The 20,844-nt window shown below is 35.5% G+C and overlaps 1 protein-coding gene across 7 annotated transcripts in view; it reads right to left on the reverse strand.

Annotated features, from left to right (window-relative positions):
• The window catches only part of ELP4 (elongator acetyltransferase complex subunit 4), a 144,888-nt gene that overhangs the window by 93,902 nt on the left and 30,142 nt on the right, over positions 1-20,844 (reverse strand). For all 7 annotated transcript variants that reach the window (XM_030483006.1, XM_030483000.1, XM_030483001.1 and 4 more), the window contains 4 exons: positions 20,021-20,149; positions 13,921-14,060; positions 7,231-7,315; positions 2,394-2,582 (listed from right to left, as the gene is read on the reverse strand). In XM_030483006.1, the coding sequence (XP_030338866.1) occupies positions 2,394-2,582; positions 7,231-7,315; positions 13,921-14,060; positions 20,021-20,149 (543 nt within the window). The remainder of the gene's footprint in view (positions 1-2,393; positions 2,583-7,230; positions 7,316-13,920; positions 14,061-20,020; positions 20,150-20,844) is intronic.

Consider the following 20,844-nt stretch of genomic DNA (forward strand, 5'->3'; position numbering starts at 1 on the left):
ACCAGTTGTGAGTTTTATTTCTTCTTTACTGGAGTAACTAGTACTGGGGGCTGGCACAGACAAGATATGGTACGAGTGACTACTGAAAATCTAGTTTTTCAAGACAAAGGAGGTAAAAGTGAAACTATTTTTCTGTACATCTTATGCAGCCAACCCCTTGATTAAATTGTCATTTTGAACTTATATTTATTTGTATGGCAATTATTCATGTGAAGAATTTACTTGTAGACCACCTAATTAATATAGCTGGGAAGTAAAAGATAACATAGAAAATACAGAAACAGTAGTTTAGGGACTAAACATGGAATTTATTACATATTCAGAAAAATAGTGTGTGTTTTTCTATGCCTTCAGTGTACTGACTGTAAGATTCTACAGAGACAGTGTATGCTAGAACTCACTTTGATCAAATTATACACATATACAGAAATGCACTTGGAAAAAAACCCAAAACCCTCTCTCTTATTCTCTTAGAAAGAAAAGATATTTTCTTTACTTTTTTAATCCAGCAAGAAACCTCAGCAACAGAATGGTGAGTAGCTGGGTTGTGAGAATGTGAGCAGCTGCTGTTATTATAACTAAAGGTCTGTCTACGGCTTGAGCCTGAAAGACCACATGTTCGGCTGTCCTCTCATCTTGCCATCCTCACCAATTAACTATTAACATGGAGGGCTGTACACATGCTCTCAGGGGCTCTTTAACAGGCTTCTTGGAGAGTGGAACAACTACACAGCAGGGCTCTGGGAACTGAGTAATGTGGGGTATAAGGAGCCCTCAGCAGCTTTGCTCCTCCTAATGTCAGTTTTTTCCATAGTTTAGTGCATAAAGAAGGATACATGAAGTTTAACAATTTCAGAAAAATTAAATGCTCTAATTTGTTCAAGGCTGCTAAGCAAAGATTCTAGGAATAATGTTTCTTTTTTGTTTTTTATTCAGAATAGTTTAGCACTTACTGTAAAACAATTCTGTAAACATTAAAAAATCAGTAATTTAAAAAATCGGATATAATATCAATCTTAACTCTATAGGAATCAATTTATACGGAATTTAAATCACAAACCCAAAAGCAGCTTCCCAGGTAAGTTTGCAACAAACAAAAACCTTTGTCCTTCACTTTGTTTCTTAGAGATGCTTCTGGACTTCTCTAAAATATGATCATACTTTTTATTAACATAATTTATTAAAAAAGAGTACAATGAAACTGATTGTACATCCCAATTATGGACAGGTAATTCCAACATGTAAAAAGAAGAGTGCTAGTTTTACATTCACAAATCCTATTCATTACATTAAATTTTACTGTCAATCTTCTTGAAGGCAAACTGCCATCTAATCTTTAAAAATAGCTGAGTAAGGAGATGGAGGTTTACACTGCAAGAGGAATATTCATACACTTTTTATTGCAGTGGTAAAATTAGAAAACCAAGTTTCTATATTTTCAAAGCAGTAAGTGCATCGAGTATCTAGATAAATAACATTTGCAGGTATTCAAACACCTTTACAAAATGCAATATACATAAGTACTTTAGTAAGATAGGATTTAATCTAATGATAAATTCATCTACTATGAAAATGCTTTGCATAATATGAGGTTTTATCCAGTATTTTTTTTACTGTAGTGAAATCAAATTAGTATGTAAAATTATAGGTTCTCTGGTCATTGCAAATAATAATTTTGTTCTTGTAAGTTACATTACCACTTGCCGATACAAAAAACCCCAAAAAACCCCTAAAACCGTATCGACATTTTTCCTTTTAGTAAAACCATTTATTTCCAGAAGATACATTTAAGTGTCCATATACTCACAGGATAGGTGCTATTAGCAGCTCCTGATTTTGCAGTTGGGAAAATTACTCTGATAACATAACTGGTTTGCTCCTGGTGCCAGTAAAATGGGATATTAGAGGGATTAAAGAGGAAACCTATATCTTTCAATTCCTGGCTTTAAAAACAAGATTGCACATCATCATAATGAGCATGACAAATGAATACACTGGACTGCAAATGTCTTGTATTGAAACTCTAAATAGCGTCCTTAAGACAGTGGAAAAGTGCATAGGGGAGTTGTAAAAAAAAAATTAAAATAAAAAGATTACCAGGATTCTCTTTGCTTTTCTACAGTTTCTGAAATTTTGCTAGTTTTTAAAAAATGACTAAGACCCACATAAGGCATCACTATCTAAGATGGTTTTATGCTTAGGTCTTTATAGATGTTGTAGCATGCTGTCCCACAGAAGTATATAAACACTACAGTGAAGTCACATTTTAACAGCTCTTTGAACAAAAAGAGTCTTCAAAATGTTCAAAATTGCATTTATTTTCTTACCATAAACTTCCCATTCTTGCTAGTTGATGTGTCATCTATGAAATATAGCAAAGAGAGCATTCTTACCTCGATAAGGTGAGCAGGTATTGTGATGATACAGGCTGACAAAGATTTTCTGAGGAGGCCACGGAGAACATACAGGAATTTTGTAAGGCTATGAATATCTTCAGGAGTATCGCTGCAACAAATGTCATCACCCCACAACAAAGAGCCCAGACTCTGAATTCCTATCCGCAAAATATTCTTTTGTTTTTTCTATCGGATGAAAAAGGGGAAAAAAAAAAAAAGGAAGCCACTTGTGATTTTTTTACATATGAAGAGGAAAATTTAATGTAATGTGTTTAAAAATTACAATGTATAGAATTCCTATCCATAATAACTACATAGTTTGTGTAATCATAGCTTAATCTCAGATGATCCTATAAAAATTACAAATGGAATGGCATTTTATTCACTGACTGGATATCATATTATGCCAGATAAGAAAGTACAAGTGTAAGATTCAGAAATACCAAACTACTAATCAGTAGTAATTTGTTTATGCAAAATAAATGTCATCCCTCATGATGACAAATCTCATTTCTGCTTATTTAATGTGACCTTTCCTGGTGATCTTTGAGAAGGATTTCAGGTATATTTGCTATCAAAAGCTGAGACAGACAATAAGAACCCTTGTTGAAAGACTTTCTGTACAATATGATCAAAGATACATTTCTAGAGTTCAGGCTTTGTAATTAAAGGCTTTTTTAAATTTTATAATATACATACACACACACATACACACACACATATATATAAATACTAGTTTTGATAAATAAAAGCTTCGAGGTACTTTTCATTACAGTGAAGTCCTTTGATAAATTGTAGATATTTATCTCCACCAGCTGGAATGAACAGTCACTCTCAAGCACAAAACATTGCACAGCTGCTCTGGACATCCAGAGGAAAGATTTGGACAAGGCACGAGGCCACTCTTAAAAATACTTCCTTCTCCATATTGGGTAGACAGAGCTGAGTTGTGAAACACAGTTAGTACCACATGGCTCCGCATTCATCTCACGCTTGTGGCTTACACAGTGAGCTGATCTGCCAATTCGCTCCCAATCTTTGTGAAAGCGATATATGTTTTAACTCTGGTGGACTCTTTCGTCTTGGGCTTTGCAGGCTTTTAGGCTTTACTTCGTTAAAGTTAACTTTTTATGCTATCGTATGAAGATCAGGAAAACAGCACAGGATAATATGACACAATCTGACTTCTCTGTATGATATTTGTTAGGCTTGGATGTTCAGAGTTGTAAAAAGAACAGGAAAAATAGAAGCTAGTCCAATATTCTTTAGTGACTCCTAATCAGAGCAGATTCACACATTTCTTGATGTGTGTGTAAGCCATAGTACAATATCAGGCATTTAAGAAAACTACTTTATTCAGATATAATTGATATTGGCCATGCAGAGAAAGCGTTCTGGGATTTCAGAATTTCAGAGCAAACATACATAAATCTTACAGAAACTTTTTTAATGAGAAAAACGTTTTTTCTTAAGAACATGCATAAGAACAACATCCAAACAAAGTATCGGTTCTCTTACTGGACAAAGGATGAGAGATGCTTGTTTCACAATATTAAATCATAAGAGTTGTAAAAGATACAGCTATTCAAACACCAGATAATATCAGATGTATTTATTTTGGCCAGTAACAGAAGTTCTACTGGTATAATTGTCAGGCCCAATGGCTTTTTCCATAACTGAAATATAAGAAAAGCCCAAGCCTAATACTCTATAACAACAAACCTGCAGTAAAGAGTAGGATAACATTTTTTTTAGATATACCACTAGATCTTTTATACTGCCATTAGCTTGGAAGATTTTTTTTTTTTTTTTTTTTTTTACCTTTTTCATGTAATTTTTGTAAGAATGTTTGCTTTGGCAGCAAGAATTCTGATTATGGAGAATTAAAATCCCAACTCCAAGTGAACAAAAACCCAATCTCCTCCCAGCTTTATCATCCAGAGTCACCCAACTTGAGCTCCGAAGCATATCAAAGAAATGTTAAGGACATAGAGTTGCCTATGAAAGTTCTGTTGTCAAACATGAAAACCCCAAAATATTCTCAAACAAGTGCTCTCCTGTATGACTTCAAACTCTGCTCAATTTATAAAGAATTCGTACTTAATGATCAGCAGGAAAGAGTTACTAGGAGCTTTTAGAAAGGATGTAAAACTGATGCTCATACTTCTAGGTTAGAGGTCATTCAAACCGCACATTTCCAGATAGATCTTGGCTGTCAGTGTGAACAAACAAGTCAGTGCTTTGGTCAACTTCAACCAAACTTTTCTGTAGCCTAATACCTGTAACAGGAATTATTGTCCTAAGGCCCTCAAAATCACGCAGGATAGTTAAAAAATATAAATCTATGATGGCAAACAGCAGACAGTTGTATAAAACTAACGTTAAGTCATATTGCTAGGTCCCAGAAATGCCTATTTTATCAGAGGTCTACTAAGAGTCTAACAGCAGTTTTCACTAATTTTCCTAATTGTGTCAAATCTCTCAGAACTGGGGTGAGTCACATTCTGCTCACTTTTCCTCAGGCCCCTCTCCAAATACTGGTCAAAAGGAGTAGCAAGTCTCATAGGCCTACTGGAGTGAAAGTAGCCAAAAATATCTGAAAATTTTACCAGTCAGGTTAAACTTTTCATATGAATCCTGATCCAACCCACAACACACTTCTAGACCTCCACAGGCGAGAGATTTTGGAAGGATTACACTTCACAATAAAATGAAGCTTTAATGGCATCAGCTTTTGTCAATCACAGACAGTGATTAATGGATCTACTTGAAGTCAGTAAGTAAATCTCTTGAAAATTCAGTACCTTCTGCTACATGTTGGCCCTCGTGGTTTTCTCTGAACTTCATGAAAGCCACTGCCAGCAGGACCCACCCAAAAAGGAGATCACTGTTTGAGGGGGGAAGAGCATATATGAGCAAACTTCTAAGAAGCTTGCACAGGACTCAGGTCCAGAAGAGTACAGGCTGGGCTTTACTCTACAATCTGCCTATCTGGCTACATAAAAAGTACTTCTGAATGCTCAGTAAGTAGTAGAGAGGTGAATTTCTCATAGATTTGGAAGATAAAAAGATCCAAGGTGTGTTCTGGGCCATAACAACATTTAACTCTGGATATATTTTTAAGAAGTATTACATACTGCTTCTAAATGTACAAAATTTTAGTGTACAAAGAAAGATGACACATGTGGAAAAGAGGAATCTTAAAAGAAAGTAACAGAAACCACTCCAGGAAATCATATGCATTCTCTCTCTTGAAACAGAAAAAACTAGGTGTGTGCTAATGGTTTTCTAGAAGGATAAACTGGCCTGAAAAGGGACTCCTTTTCTACCTTTTAAAACTACACCTCAGAATCTTATATACGTCATTTAGCGAACATATACTTTTAAATTCAACTGTGTTAAAAGTTCTGTTTTTGCTTTATTGACACTCGTAAGACGTTTTTAAACAATGAACAACAGCTACAGAAAATAGCTATCCAGGATGTTTAATTTTTCCCTGCTTGCAAGCAAAAAACCAAAAAATAATGGCTCTGACCAACTTTCATTTTCTTCTACTTGTAAAAAAAAATTCAAGTATAGACAAAGAAAAGCAAGAAACACTAGCCTAATATCTTCAGCATGTGCTGGTTTGCTGCTGAAGGTTGGCAGGGTGTTTGTTTCACTCAGTACTGCTCTTCGCAGCTCTTGGGCTTCCACAGGACCTGTCACTGTGCAGGAGAAGCATCTCTGTGTGCAGAGCCGTATGGTGGGATGACATGCCTGTTGCCATGGCTACCACAGCGCGGGGGGAGAGGTCTCTGTCAGAGACCAATTTACTTCTCCAGACTGGCACTGCCACCAAAGGGAAGCTCTCCCATAAAGCTCAGCAGAGACTCAACACTGAGCACCAACAACCTAAATTTACATACAAGTGTTCTGTGCAGGCAACATTTCTAAAACACTGTTCGACACAAAAACATCCATTCCAACATCATCTTCCCCACAAAAATTATTTCTAAGATATTCAACTATAGTGCACAGTGAGGGTCTCCAGCATCTATACTACCTAACTTCTATTGTAGTAACATTGCTATTGTACAGTAAAGACAATTACCTATCAATTAAGCACCAATATATATAATTTATTTTTTTATTTCCATCAACTCCAAAGAATTCACATATTAATGAATATGACAAAGAATAATAGCTAGGGCACTGCTCAAACCAGAAAAGCGCTTTCAGCCTATGCTGTTACCTTTAAAATGTTTTTGATTACCCACAGTATGATTTATGAAGAGTACAGAGATCTTTAGAAGTCTGGTAAGCTGTTTTGATTTGTAAGTTGAAATAGCATTCTTATCTCTTTACTCGCGTCTCAATGCTTGCTACATAAAGGTGCACACCATTTAACTCATTAAAATATTCACCCCACTCCAGTTAAAACAACATTGAAAAAATCTGAAAGTTTAAAATTAAATGTTCAATCTCAATAGCCTTGAACATATTATTGCTAAAGCAATAGTCTTAAAAAAAAATAGTGTAGGGGAAAATGTGTTTTGCCTAATTACATTATACTTGGCAATCCATTTATTAGCTAATTGCACAGAATATGCATTTTACTAATGTTAACTTACAGTTCTTCCTTGCATGGTCTCGCACCTGTAACAGGTAACAACTCCAAAAGCATATTAAAATATGAACCACACACTCTATTTACTTTGCTTGTTTACTCTAGCAATGCTTAGAAACAGCTTATTCTTTGTTATTTTGTCCAAGACCTTCTTGTGCCACCCTTGAAAATTCAGAAAACTACATTAGTTACATGATTACAGAAGAGTACAAGGGTTTTCAGTACCTGGGGATCAGAGCCATCAAACCCTTCCTGGTAAATGATCCTCTGAATGGATAGAAGCAGCCTTCCATAAGCACTGTTCATATTACTGTTGGTGAGAAGAAATAGTTTAGTAACACATTTTAATAGGTTCCTATACATCTCTAACAGCTGTATTAAAAATAAATATAAGCAGATGCAGCTTTCGGTCTGAAAGTGTAATATAGAAAAAGAGTGTCACAGAATAACAAACCTAAACCTCTTAGAATAAAGTTGACATTATAAGCAGTTGTGATTGTTTCATGACAAGTAGTTCAGTGCTCAGACATTTAGTGAAAGCTAAAATCTTCAGGGATTAAGATAAGTTAATTATGTCAAGCTTATTTCCATCTAGAAGATTACTGATTTAATGTATCAACTTAAAGGCAAAAGCATCACAGCACAGCACTAATCTATAACTGACAAAGACCTACCCTACTGTTATTCCAAGTATACCTAACCAATGCCCTGATGAACAGTTGACTTTTTATTACTGAAAAACTTCATACACACAACTGCTACAACAATCAAAATCAACAACAACAACAAAAAAAAAGATAACACTTTCCAAATTAAAAAGTTCATGCAGTTAATTTGTTTTAGTAAGAGTGTAAGACATATTTTGCTATGGTTCCATTTTGTATCCACACACTACAGGTGTTATCACTGCTTTATTTGCATGAATTGTGAGGTAGAATTTATTTTATATATTATTTAGAAAATACAGCATAAATAAAGCAAACTAGTAGCTAAAAATGGATTTAAGCAGACTTAAAATGAAACAAAAGTTCAGCAAATCGCCTTGTCAAAGTCTTAGAAGGTCCAGTTCCTGCACATCCAAAGCACATTTTTAGACATCCATCCCAGCCATGCTCTCCAGTCCACAGGCTGATAAATACAAAGGACAGGAAGTTCTAATCTTTACTTTAAAAAAGGAAGCCAGTTGTTCACTTTTAAAAGAGACATACTATTTTGTTAAATACCATAGAGCGTACTGGCTTGTGTGTCTGGACTTGATGCAGGTTCCTCACTGCAGCTGACAGTTTAAGCCCTTCTATCTTTTCTAGCGTCACCATTTCCTTCTCATTTCATTAATTATCATCGAGGATTGTGGACTCAAACCTTCTGTGCTTCTTGGGAAATATGACAAGTTATTTTGAAAATTTTGCCACTAAAAATACTCTTACTTGCTCCAATCATTTTATATGTCTGGTCTGATAACACCCTAGGTTGGAAGAGACCTTGAAAGATCACCATGTCCAAACATCAATGAAACTATTCCTGTTACTTCAGTAAGAGCCAAAAATGTTATTCAAATTTATTTTACTAATGAACACCTAAATATGCTTTCCTACTTTTGCACAGGAGAGAAGACAGCTTTTCTGAGAAGCACTTCAGAGTTGCAAACATCAGACTTTTACACCATACCTTTAACTCAGAATTCTACATTTCCTTCAAGTAGCCACCCAAACTCAACCCCCCTAAATGATATATTTAAGTTATAAACATTTACAATCAAATAAGCCATACAGCCTTAACAAATTCAAGTTCTGATATACTTAATGTTATAAAACATTAAGAGATTACCCTTTTCAGATACAAACAAAAGGGAGAATCTCCAAATTAAATTCCATTTGTTTTCAGAGTTCGCAGCCTATAAGGCTACTGCTTAAACTGATGTACCTTAATAATTTAACTTTCTGTGAAATTCACCGCTGAAAATAACTGGTAATACATAATCTCAATATGACATTTAACATGTAAAGTCTGCCTTGCTATACAAAAAAGCATCTCAAAGAGGAAAGAAAGAGTAAACTTTTTCTTATAAAGTCAACTACTTTCGTAGTGTTTAGTTGCAAAAGGAATGGCTGCTAAATGTTATACCTGTATGGTCTTGCAGGTGTTACTTGACAGGGTTGGTGGAGGCAAAGAGGGCTTTAGCCTCCAAGCTAGCCAAAATGTCTTCTCTCTCCATGTCTTCGCACTATTGCAATAAACACACAATCCTTGTTGCTTATGCAGTGCTGTGATTTCTTCCTGCTTTTGCCAGAGTTGGAGAGAATCTGCAGCACTTCACAATAACCAGAAGAATTTGTGTACCCTTTTGGATATTCCTTTATCCTTCTGGAAAAGATAGAAGCTGCTGCTCGCCACCATTAGGAAAGAGTCTGCAACTATCTTTTCGCCACAGCCAGAAACACAGTATGTGTAATATGAAAAGACGACTGTGGTCTTTGTCACCACAAAATACCATTTTCAAGTTTGTGTATCTACCACTTCTTTTGCTTATGAGTATTATCATGCAATCTATAGAGATGCCAGAGAATATACTGCAATCAGAACACTTTTCAATTCCTGATCTGTTACTAACCTGCTTTTAAAAGTTAATGGATAAAAGAATAAAATACCAGAATTAAAGGGTCCCAAAATTAAAACAAACTCCACCCTTCTTAGTGTTCAAGCCAGGCTGGACAGAGCCTTGGGTGACATGGCCTAGTGTGAGGCGTTCCTGCCCACGGCAGGGGTGTTGGAACTAGACGATCTTAAGGTCCTTTCCAAACCAAACAATTCTATGATTCTACGATTCTACCTTCAATTAATCCATCCAAAAAAGATTTGCAGCAAAGAAAGAATTAAAGAAAATAATGTAATGAATATAGAAATTTTTAAAATGTATAAATATGTGCTCTTCTACTTCTTGCTGAAGTATTAATGGTTTACTTGAATTTGAAGCATGCAATGTAAATGAGGACATGAAAAATATTGTGGAAACAGTATTTATAAAAACAAGTTCCATTACCCTTCTGGCAGTGTTTGTCATAATATTTAGAGAAGGACATAAGAGATTTCTTATTTTCTAATTTCTAGTCTTTTTTTTTGGCTTTGTTACTAAACACCATTTAATTCTGATAATGAGTTTAAACAATTCCTTCTTTACTCTTTTTTTTTCTTTTCTTTTTGTTTAGCAATTTAGTAATGGATAAAGCAGGAGCTGCAAGAAGGTATCCCGGTTACGATAGAGCCTCTGCTTTCTCTGTTGATAGTTTCTAAGCAGTTAACAAAGGTTAGGTTATCAAGAGTATGACAAATAGCCTTATTGTGTATAAGGAGACCCCATTAGGCAAGACAGCTAAACCTGTTCTATCTAAACTTATCAGTAAATCTAGACTCTGGATAAATCTATTCTTTTTCAAAAGCACATAATTATTAGAGTAAAATTTAGGAGTATTATTGAAAAACTGCTGCATAATTATTATAGTTCCCTTGATTATCAAACTTTTCTTTTGGTAATTGCAACTGAACAATGAGGACAGAAGTAGAGGGGTAGAAAGGAAGCCTTTTCTGCAATGCAGAGATACCAAAGAGGATATTTCTGCCTTCCTGTTAAGTACCAGCTTTAGTGATGCAACAAGGACACCAGAATGTCCTAGCAACAACTGGAAAACAGCTGCTGTCAGCCCCACAACCCTGTTAACCTGGTCTTAGCATCAGGGCAGAACATAGCGCCCTTTGTCTAACATAAAAAATATGGAGATAAGAAAGAGGTTTATGCCTTCTTTTGGCACCAAACACCCAGTCCCATTTACTACTTCCTTTAGAACAGACTTCTCAATCTGTTTTCACTTAATGTTTGTCATGGGGCAATGAACTTCTAACCATCTTGAGTGATTAGCCAAAAGGGGACTCTGTAATCTAATTTAGCCATCAGGTACCAGAACTGCAGAAAGGAGATCAAACACAGTATTCCACACCTCCCTCTGCTAAAAAGCAGATAGATACACACATGCATGCAAAAATACAGGAAAGAAAAGAAAGATTGATCCAAACTTTAAGGTGAACCAATGATGTACACAACCTCCAAATCTATCTTTAATTGCAAAGTAAAAGGCCACTCAATAACTTTGTTCTGTTGAATCAGCCAAAGAATCTCCTTTCTTTGCAAGTCCATAAAGAAGTCGAGTGCTTGTGTGGATAGGAGAAGAGGGACATACACATGATTTCTAAAAGCGCCAAGAGTCCAAATAAAGCCTCCACATCTCTGATCCAGTAAGGGAAGCACTGTAATTATCTTGCAATAGATATTAGGTACAATTACAGAGACAGTTCACTCACTGAAGAGCAGTTTGAATAAAATAGGTTTCTCAATGTGATGCTAGAGAATTAGAAGCACCAAGATGATCTGGTCCTTTTTACAAATACATGGTTCTTATGCCACAAAACATTATGATAAAGGACCTTGCTAATTAAAAGATGCAGCACTGTTTTTCCAAGGATTGTAAAATATACGTTCACTAAACTCACTGCTTCTGTCAGAAGAGTATAAGCTGCACAGGAACACATGGTACATTACTTTTCTTGTGTATTTTCTGCTTTAATGGCATAATTTTATTTTGGAATTATTTATCAACCCTTTGATAAAATAAATTGAAAAAAAAACCCAAACCATTTTTAGAGATTTTCTCTATTTCAACTAATTTTTGTAACTTTTTTTTTTTTAGTCCCTTCCAGGCTATCAGTACTTTTTTTGAGGTACTGTAAGCCTAATAGATTACAGAGATTTTGCAATGCTATATAGGTTAATAGCATTATGCAACCAGGTGTTTTTCTGGCTATGCATCTAAGAACCCCAATCTGAGAAGCTTACGTTTAGCAAATTATATCCTCTAAGTAGAGACATGCTAACTAGCCATGTTCACGCTCGTAGTTCACTGTAACACAGAGTGAAAAAGGGTAGCTCAAGCTCTCAGTGGGACCTTCAGGCAGTCAAAGATGAGGTCTAATACAAATTGTTAACTTCTGTTGGAAGAGTTAACTGTGACTATCAGATTGTTTCAAAATCATTGTCTAGTTAATCAGGAGAACGGAAATTTTTACTATTTATGATATATTGAAGTTACCTTTAGAAGCCAGAAGCACTGTATTGATCTTCCAAGCACTAATGCCAACACAATAATATCCTTTCCCTCCCCCTTTTATAAACTTTTTAAATTAAATCCTCCTGACAGGATTGTGAACGTCTTTTCATTCCTCAAGAAACGAATGCTTCCTTTTTTGTAAGAAATACAGTAGAAACCTACTGTAAAAGCATCAGCGTTTTCAGAGCAGTGAAATAATTGGTAACATTCTTACTTTGTACTGGATTTAACACATTGTTGACTAATGCGTATTAAAGAATCACAGAAGATAGGGATGAAAAGGACCTCAAGAGGTCTGACAGATATTTACCTAACTTGTCCTTAGAAATTTTCAGTGATGGAGATTCTATAACACTCCCAACCTATGTCTGCAAGGCAACTTCTTCCCATATTAATAATGAGAAAAATAAATATCTCATGCTAATCATTTAAAAAATATCTCCCTACTTCCAGCCTGTATATTTCTACCCCTACTGTCTACTGTAGTCCATGACTGTTTGTCCTCCCTTCGGCAGATAACAGACTAACTATCCTCTGAACGTCAATTTTTAATGTCGGTTTTTAAGACTCTGCTTAGAATTGTCTAAGAATTTCCATTCCTCTGTCATGGGCCATACATCCCAGTTCTAGATGTACGCCCATCTTCACAACCTTCTTTTACTGATCCAGAGTTTACTTGAAGGATGCTATCAAAACTGGACAGCCTTGTTATGGCTGAGCAGAACAGAAGCATTTTGCATGTCTTCCACATTAAATTCCAGTTTTAGCACCACCATGCTTTTCAAATTATGCTTTTTGATAGCATTAGTCACACAACACTGCTAATATATTTTGAAGATAGTTGGAGTGTGCTCAAAAATCTTCACACGCACTGTGCGGTAAAAATCAACCACAACACAGCATACAATATTCAGGAATTGGCCCTATATCCTGGGATCTATAAAACTAGGTATTATATAAATTAAGTGACTGGGCTGAACAAAGAGATCGCTAGCCCATATTTGATGTTTGACTTGAACTGAAATATCTCCAAGAAAGATATAATGGATGTGTGTGCTACAGGCTAATATGAAGCTTTGCTTCTGTCACTTGTTTTCTCTTGATCTTCCTTAATTCGTTACTGATAGGCATAAGGTATAGTAAGTTTTCATTCAGAGAAGAGTTTATGATTTTCTCTGGAGTTAGGGGTGTTGTGTAAGGCATCATTAGTGATTTTATTCTATTCACAGTATTTTATATTTTCCTTAGGTGAAGCTGTAGGATGTAAGAAATAAAACCGCATAATAAACTAATGTGAGACAGCATCCTAAGCTATATAGGTCAAAGACGTCCTGTCTTCTTAGCCCTAAAAACTGTATGGATATATTCCTAAGACTGATAGCCACCTGATGCACACATCTCCGAAAGCTGATGGGGCATGGTGCTCGGGGAGTAGTTCACAGACAGATAGCAGTAGTTTTCCCCAGTCCTCACACTCAGCCGGCAATAGGGCTGGACTGAACCTGCAGCTAGGCTGTCCTAATAATGTCTGCCTTAATTGTCCCCGCCAACTTGTTTCCTCCCTCAGCTGAGGAGTCAGTATACTGAGCTGTCTCTGTGCCACAGCAGCTTTCCTGCCAGTTGTGGCATGTAGCACCGACATAAGAACCACAGCTGAACTGCTTGTGAGCCATGAGTGGCTACAAGACTTTTCACAGCAAGTGTAGATGCAAAAACATCCTTTACTACTAACGTGCAGGCATGTGGTGTTACAACTTACCATGTTTTCACTGTAGGCTGTAAAGACAATTCTTCAGGAAGGTAAAAACTGTGCCATTTTATTGTCCGAAGCAGTTCTGGAGACATTGTTTTGGAAATATCATAATAATGGCCAAACTTTGGAGATGTTGTTGGGTTGGCCTGTGGAAACAACAATACTGATTACAATAACCTGTTAAATGATTATCTGCCAAAAGAAAATAATTAACCAGCAATACGTTTGGAAGAAACCTGTTTTTTTCCCCACTCTTTTATTTCTACTCTTCAAGTAAGACAACATTATAATATCTACTATAAAGTTTTGGTATCCCTGTTGACAGTCAATAATGTGAATTTTTCACAGAGAATTCAAACTTTACTGTTCCAAGTTGCCTCACCAAGGTGGAGTCAGATACTTAAATATGTATTTTTGCACATGTTCTAGACTCCGTGATCACAAATTTCAAAAGGCCAGATAATATGAAATATGCAGACCAGGACGTGTTCCACCTAACTGATTTTTCTGGGAATGATATGTTGCTACAGAAACATTTTCAGTTGCCTTTGGAAATATTTCACTTTATTTATGACCAGTAAGAAAAAAATACCACTGCATCTTCATATAACTGCTTTTAATAGAATACTGCAAAAAAGAGGGAATAGTTAAGAACTACTTTTAATTTCTTGATTTTTTAATAAATAGCAGGTTGAGCATTACACAGACATTACACACAATAACCATGGTTTACTGTAATGAAGAAACTTTATGAGCTCTCAATTTTTGGTATATAGAACATCATAACCCCCCTAAATTTAATATATACCACAGAAGGAATTACACATTTTAATATGTTTTGCTAATAAATAAACAGGGGAAAAGAATGCATATTTTTGTTACACATTAATGGAGTTCGGCATGCAAATTGCAACATTATTTGAATCACACATGCAATGTTAACCCCCCCTAGATTGTTATGATATGCAGCATTCAAGTACATAGAGGCTGTCTGCTATAGGAATTGTACAGGTTTTGCTCTTCATGTAGCAACCCATTTTCTTCATCTTTTCTGCCCTTCAAAACTATCCTGGAACGAACAGTCAAGCAGAGTAAAGCTCAGAGGCAAATGAAGTTCTTCAAGGGAAGGAAAACACTTGGCACAAATGTAAACCACTATATAGTATTTTTTTAATGAACACACTGTAAAGGAGTAACAGATTACCAAAACAATACTAAAATTGATCTTTAGGTTACGGCACAAACACCACTGTGCTCAGGATCAGATTCTCTCTCATCAACTGTTCACTCTTTTGAGGAAAAAGAAAGGTCATTTAGAATAACCAAATAAATTTCATAATACAAATATCAATCAAAACCACTGTATTTCTAACTGGTAGGATGCCAGGACTGAGAAAGGTGCTGGATCCTGGACTTTTAACAGCAGGTTAAAATAAAGATCACCTATTAGTTTATTTAGAGGACACCTACCCTAAGCCTGGACTGCAGGAATGTGCAAAAATATTTTAAAGAGGATGATAAGAGGGCTGGAGCACCTCCCATATGAAGACAGGCTGAGAAAGTTGGGGCTGTTCAGCCTGGAGAAGAGAAGGCTGCGTGGTGACCTCATAGCAGCCTTCCAGTATCTGAAGGGGGTCTACGAGGATGCTGGGGAGGGACTCTTCCTTAGGGACTGTAGTGGTAGGACAAGGGGTAATGGGTTCAAACTTAAACAGAGGAAGTTTAGATTAGATATAAGGAAGAAGTTCTTTACAGTGAGGGTGGTGAAGCACTGGAATGGGTTGCCCAGGGAGGTTGTGGATGCTCCATCCCTGGCGGTGTTCAAGGCCAGGTTGGACAGAGCCTTGAGCCACATGGTTTAGGGCAAGGTGTCCCTGCCCATGGCAGGGGGGTTGGAACTAGATGATCTTAAGGTCCTTTCCAACCCTTACGATTCTATGATTCTATGATTCTATGATTCTGTCTCCCAACTCCAAGACTTACTGTGAAGCTGAATTCCCTTTGAGAACCAAGAACCACCTCACTTATTAAATGATAAAGTATTAAAATAGATTCAATATCTCAGCGGTTGTGTAAGAGAACAGGTGAGAGAGATATTGAAACATGTTCATGCTGTAGAACAGAATGCTTTTTAAAGGTTGTTTTGAAGAGAAGTTTGGATTGGTAAGTAAAATGAAATGCTATTTTGTTTGTACTTAAAGGCATGGACTTTCCTTTCGAAAAGTGACCAGAAATACCCCCAATAATTTCAAAAGTTTTTCAATAGGTTCTATAACAACTTAGAACATTCCATAAAAGGATTTTTCTTTTAAGCAGACCAATATATACATTTTATCCACTATTTGAAAGTTGAGCAGGGTTGTGTGTCTATGCAATGAAATTCTTTGGAACAACTTCTGCTCCAATTTTCACACTTGCTATTCTTGCTATGTACAGGAATAGCGATAGGTATACTGAATTATTACAGTAATGGGATCCAAGTAAATTTTTGTGTATTGAGCAACAAATTATTTAGTTCCAACTCCAATTATTGCAGAAAGCTTGTGGTTTTCAAAAACCTCGGTCTTGCTAATAAAGTAAGTACTGTAACAGTAAAAAGAAAGAATACAGACATGCCAGACACGGCCATGTACTTATAGTTAGCTTTCTGAAATCAATCATGCTATGCATTTCCACAACTTTGTTTCACGCTTCAGCTTACAAAAAACTGTTAAGATTAATTAGAATAATTTGATCTGGAGCATATATTTTGAAACTATTTGATTAATGGATACTAGGCCTGTCAGTTATAGAGAATATAAACAGTAACAATAATACCGTATCTTTCCTACAAAACCAATAGAATAACCAAACTAAATGCAAACTTTTCACTAAAACAAATAATCAGTTTTTAATTAAAAAAAAAAAAAGACAAAATTGCTCATGTATATCTAGTCATAAAAGGCAGATCAGTTTACTCAAAAAAAGATAGAAACTCATGCTCTCTGTGTTCCAATTTATTTATCAGCAATTGATTTTTAAAGAAGGAAGTCCAACGAAATGTAACAATCCATCAAAATCTAAACATTTTTAATGTAAAATGTAACTTTATTTAAAATGAGGATTCTGAAAGCAATTTAAACAGGGGCTGTTCTTTGGCCTATAATCTATTCTTTATCCGGATTACAGATCAGAATGTTTTTACTGCAATCTCTGCCAGAGCTCATCTTTTTATTGTGTACTTCCAAGCCCCCTTAATGTTTTAGAAAGGCCTTGACTAACTGAACTTTGATCTGATGTCTTCATTGAGAAAAGCTCCAGGTTGCCCATTTCAGATGCAAATCCTTACTGAGGCCCAATAGAGTTTAGTAAAGACAGCAAAAAAGAAGAAACAAGAAGTTTCCAGGATCCTCTCTGAGAATCCTGAGGCACATTGGTGTCCTTAATCCACCCTGCTGCATGGATTAAGGTAGGTGATAACCTCTCTTGATTCAAAAGAATAAGCACAGTGCCTACAAACTGGGTGGAGACTAGGATTTGGCTATAATAAAACACCATGCAATAAAAGCTCAGTCTATGTCAGAAGCCTGTGAATAGGCCTCAATGTACTGCATTCCCAGGCTTAGCGGGGAAGCTTGCAAAAAGCCTACCTGAATCAAGTAAGCATGAATAATCTGCCTTAGCAGAATGACCATGGAGAGTGTGAAGCAGAGACTTTCCATTCCTCTTAAGTTTGATCTGATAAATTTATTAGTGGATTGGAGGCTCATGCCTGTTCTTTCTAGGTTTCCTACTTTGCACAAGGAGAAATACACTAAATTGTCAGTGAGCAGAGTGTGCTTTTATGCTATCGTCTGCTGTTAATGCTTCTAATTGCAATACTAATGTGCTAGAAATCTCAGATTTAGGATGAATCAAGGCAGAAAATTGATTTCATGCTGTGACAGTTTATATATTGCCCCAAGAACATAAGCAGTTCATTCAAAAAAAAAAAAAAAACCCACAAAAAAACCCCAGAAAAACCCACACTGTCTTGCATTGCAAAATAGGCTGCCCATATACTTCTCTATCTTCTGTCTTTTTCTGATGTACAATGTATGTGCAACATGTAAAGAGCAACTACAATAGTCATGAAGAGTACTAATATAAATACCATGCAAAAAAGAGGTCTAATAAATGGCAAGGGAATATGTGAACTATTACTGAAAATCTCTTTTATTACTTAGAAATAAAAACTAAATTAAGCACCAAAAATACCACAAAGGCAGCTTTTACTCAGCATTCTTAACTTCATGTAAAGGCAGATAACGGACTGAAAAGTTTTCTGCTAACATGTTTAGAGTTCTAGTTAAAGCAAAGCTATTTTCTCTCTTTCATACTTCAAATTATTTGACAGCAGTTTTTTAAAATGTACTGGTTTATTATTTCAATCACTTTGAAAATACGCCTTGAAATTTAATTCAATGCTTTGTTTTGTTTTTGGTTTTTTTTTTTTCAGCAAAAGAAAATTTAAAGAATAAATCACAACCAAAGTTGTTAATTAAATGATAGGACTAAGTGTATCAAGCATTTAGGGTGCTGCAAGGCAACATGAGATTTTTCCTCACTGGAGTATATTCACCAATCAAATTAATCTAGCACAGCACCAAAATTATAAAAAAATTATAAAAAACAGCAAAAAAAAAAATTTGAAAAATATAAATTTCAAACCTATTTTTCACTAATCAGAATATCCTGAGGAGTTTCAGGTCTAGACAGCTTTAGACCTTCATTTGCAAGTTTTAATTTTTAAAATAAATTTAACATATACATTAAAAATGTACCTCAGCTATTCAGAATGATCAGCATCCAATTCAGAACCATGATAACAAGGGAAATACCCTACAAAAGATTTTATTCTATTTTGCTTAATAAAATTTCAATAATTGAGGACAAGTACATTATGTATTATAGAGAAACACTGTATTAGTGGAAGAAGTGATTACTTCTATGAAGTTATAGAAGATGACTGCATACCTACCTGGATTACTTGTATGTTTTTGTATTTTGTTAGTACATCAGAACACTATTTGTAACCAACATGCAATTGTTTCCATATCAATGTACCAGGAATTCTGCTAGATTTTAAAACAGACAGATTATTTTGGGGATGGTTCAGAGTGGCAAAGCCAGCTCCGCAATAAAAAAATTGATAAGATCATATGATTACCCTGCAGGCTGTTTGATTTGGCATGTCACCATATATAAGTCTTTTCTGACACAACTATATAACCATGTCTGTGCAATTTCACAGAAAACCAAACATGCCAAGCCTTGTAAGATCATTTTGTCACATTCCAATTATGTTTTTAAGACTACGACTGAACTTACTAGGCAGGTATGACTACATCTAAACCAGAATTTATAAATGTAGGCTAAAATGTACGGGCAAAATAAGCTTTTTGTTCTAGATCATCAGAAATGCTATAATTTTGTTACAGGTTGGTTGTGCCATTGGATCAAATAAGAAAGTCACCAGCCTCTGGAGATATATTATTCACAAAACACTAACAACTGTAAACTCTGAAAGACTGACCATTGCGCTTGTTTCTTATATTCTCCCTGCACAGTGATTAGTTTCTAGTGACAGTGAAGCTGATATAATCTCAAGTGCTTACTTCTGTTGTTATGCACATGGATAAGCAGGTCAACAGCTTGCTTTCACACAGTACTTTCACTACAGAGACCTAGTAAGTACTGTTGATTAAACCTACTTAAGCAATTTGTGTACAACTAAATTTGGGGAAAGTCTGTAAGTGACCAAATTATTAAAACTTTCCTAACAAGCTGTCTCAATTTAATAATACTAATGGAAAAATCGCATGGAATGTTAATGGTTTTTTTACTTCCAAGTTATTACTGTCTGCATAAAGTTTTACATTTCTTGCACTCTCAAATTCCTTTTCTCTCTGTATCTCTAGTACTCAAAAAATACTTTGGTATTTGTTGTGTATGATAATTTGCCCTCAGGAGGCAATCCTGTAAAACTGTCTGTTGGCAGTTCTGTTGTCTAGATTCTATGAAAAAAACATACGTTCTGCAAATTCATTTTGACTGCAAGAGGAAAAAAACATGAAATACCGATTACCTCCATTTTCGGTAAATTTTGGTAGCGCCAGGCTATTTTCATAGAATCCTGAAAATCTTCAGACTTAACAGCTGTTGCTTCTTTCCCCAATTCATTTCTTTGCTCATCAAGCAAAGGGGCTGGAAGCTCCTACAGATGGAGAGCAAAAGAATGTCAGCTGTCAGTAGAAATGGCAGTTCAGATTTTTATTTCCCTCCCCCCCAAAGTTAGATAATATAGTTATTTTAATATAATGGATAGTTGTAAAATTTTTAGCAAAACTCGATTAAAATAGCTGTTCTGAAATACTGTCTCAATACTAAAACTGAGTGTGAAGAAATACATGTAATTATTATGGGGAAAATGAACTATACAACTATAACAGAATGCAGAATGGAAATATCACACCAAATACTCTACACAACACATCTTGAGCAACATCCACATTCCCTTTTTTAAAATCTTGCTTTAAAGGTTGATCTCCTAAACTATTCTATTTCTGAGAACAGACAAGTTCCCTGCATAGAGAATTTAGCCTATTTTACAATAAGATCACTCTTCTTTGTTAGCTTCTGTAGATCTTTCAACAGACCCAACAGCCTAGCGACACAGGCTGAAAACAACTGTAACAGGGTGGTTTGAATTTTCTCTTCTCCTAACCATTACGCATGATATCTACAAATGATGGCTACCTCACGAACACAAATAAGGGAATAAAAGGAAGGGACAAATATTTAGAATTAGAATGCTTATAAGGATCTAATGCAAACATTTCTGGCTTTAAAAATAAATAAATAATAATAAAAAAGCATTGCACACAGGAGGATGTAATTGTTTTATGTGGA

Source organism: Strigops habroptila, chromosome 4 (assembly GCF_004027225.2).
Source record: "Strigops habroptila isolate Jane chromosome 4, bStrHab1.2.pri, whole genome shotgun sequence".
NCBI lineage: Eukaryota > Metazoa > Chordata > Aves > Psittaciformes > Psittacidae > Strigops > Strigops habroptila.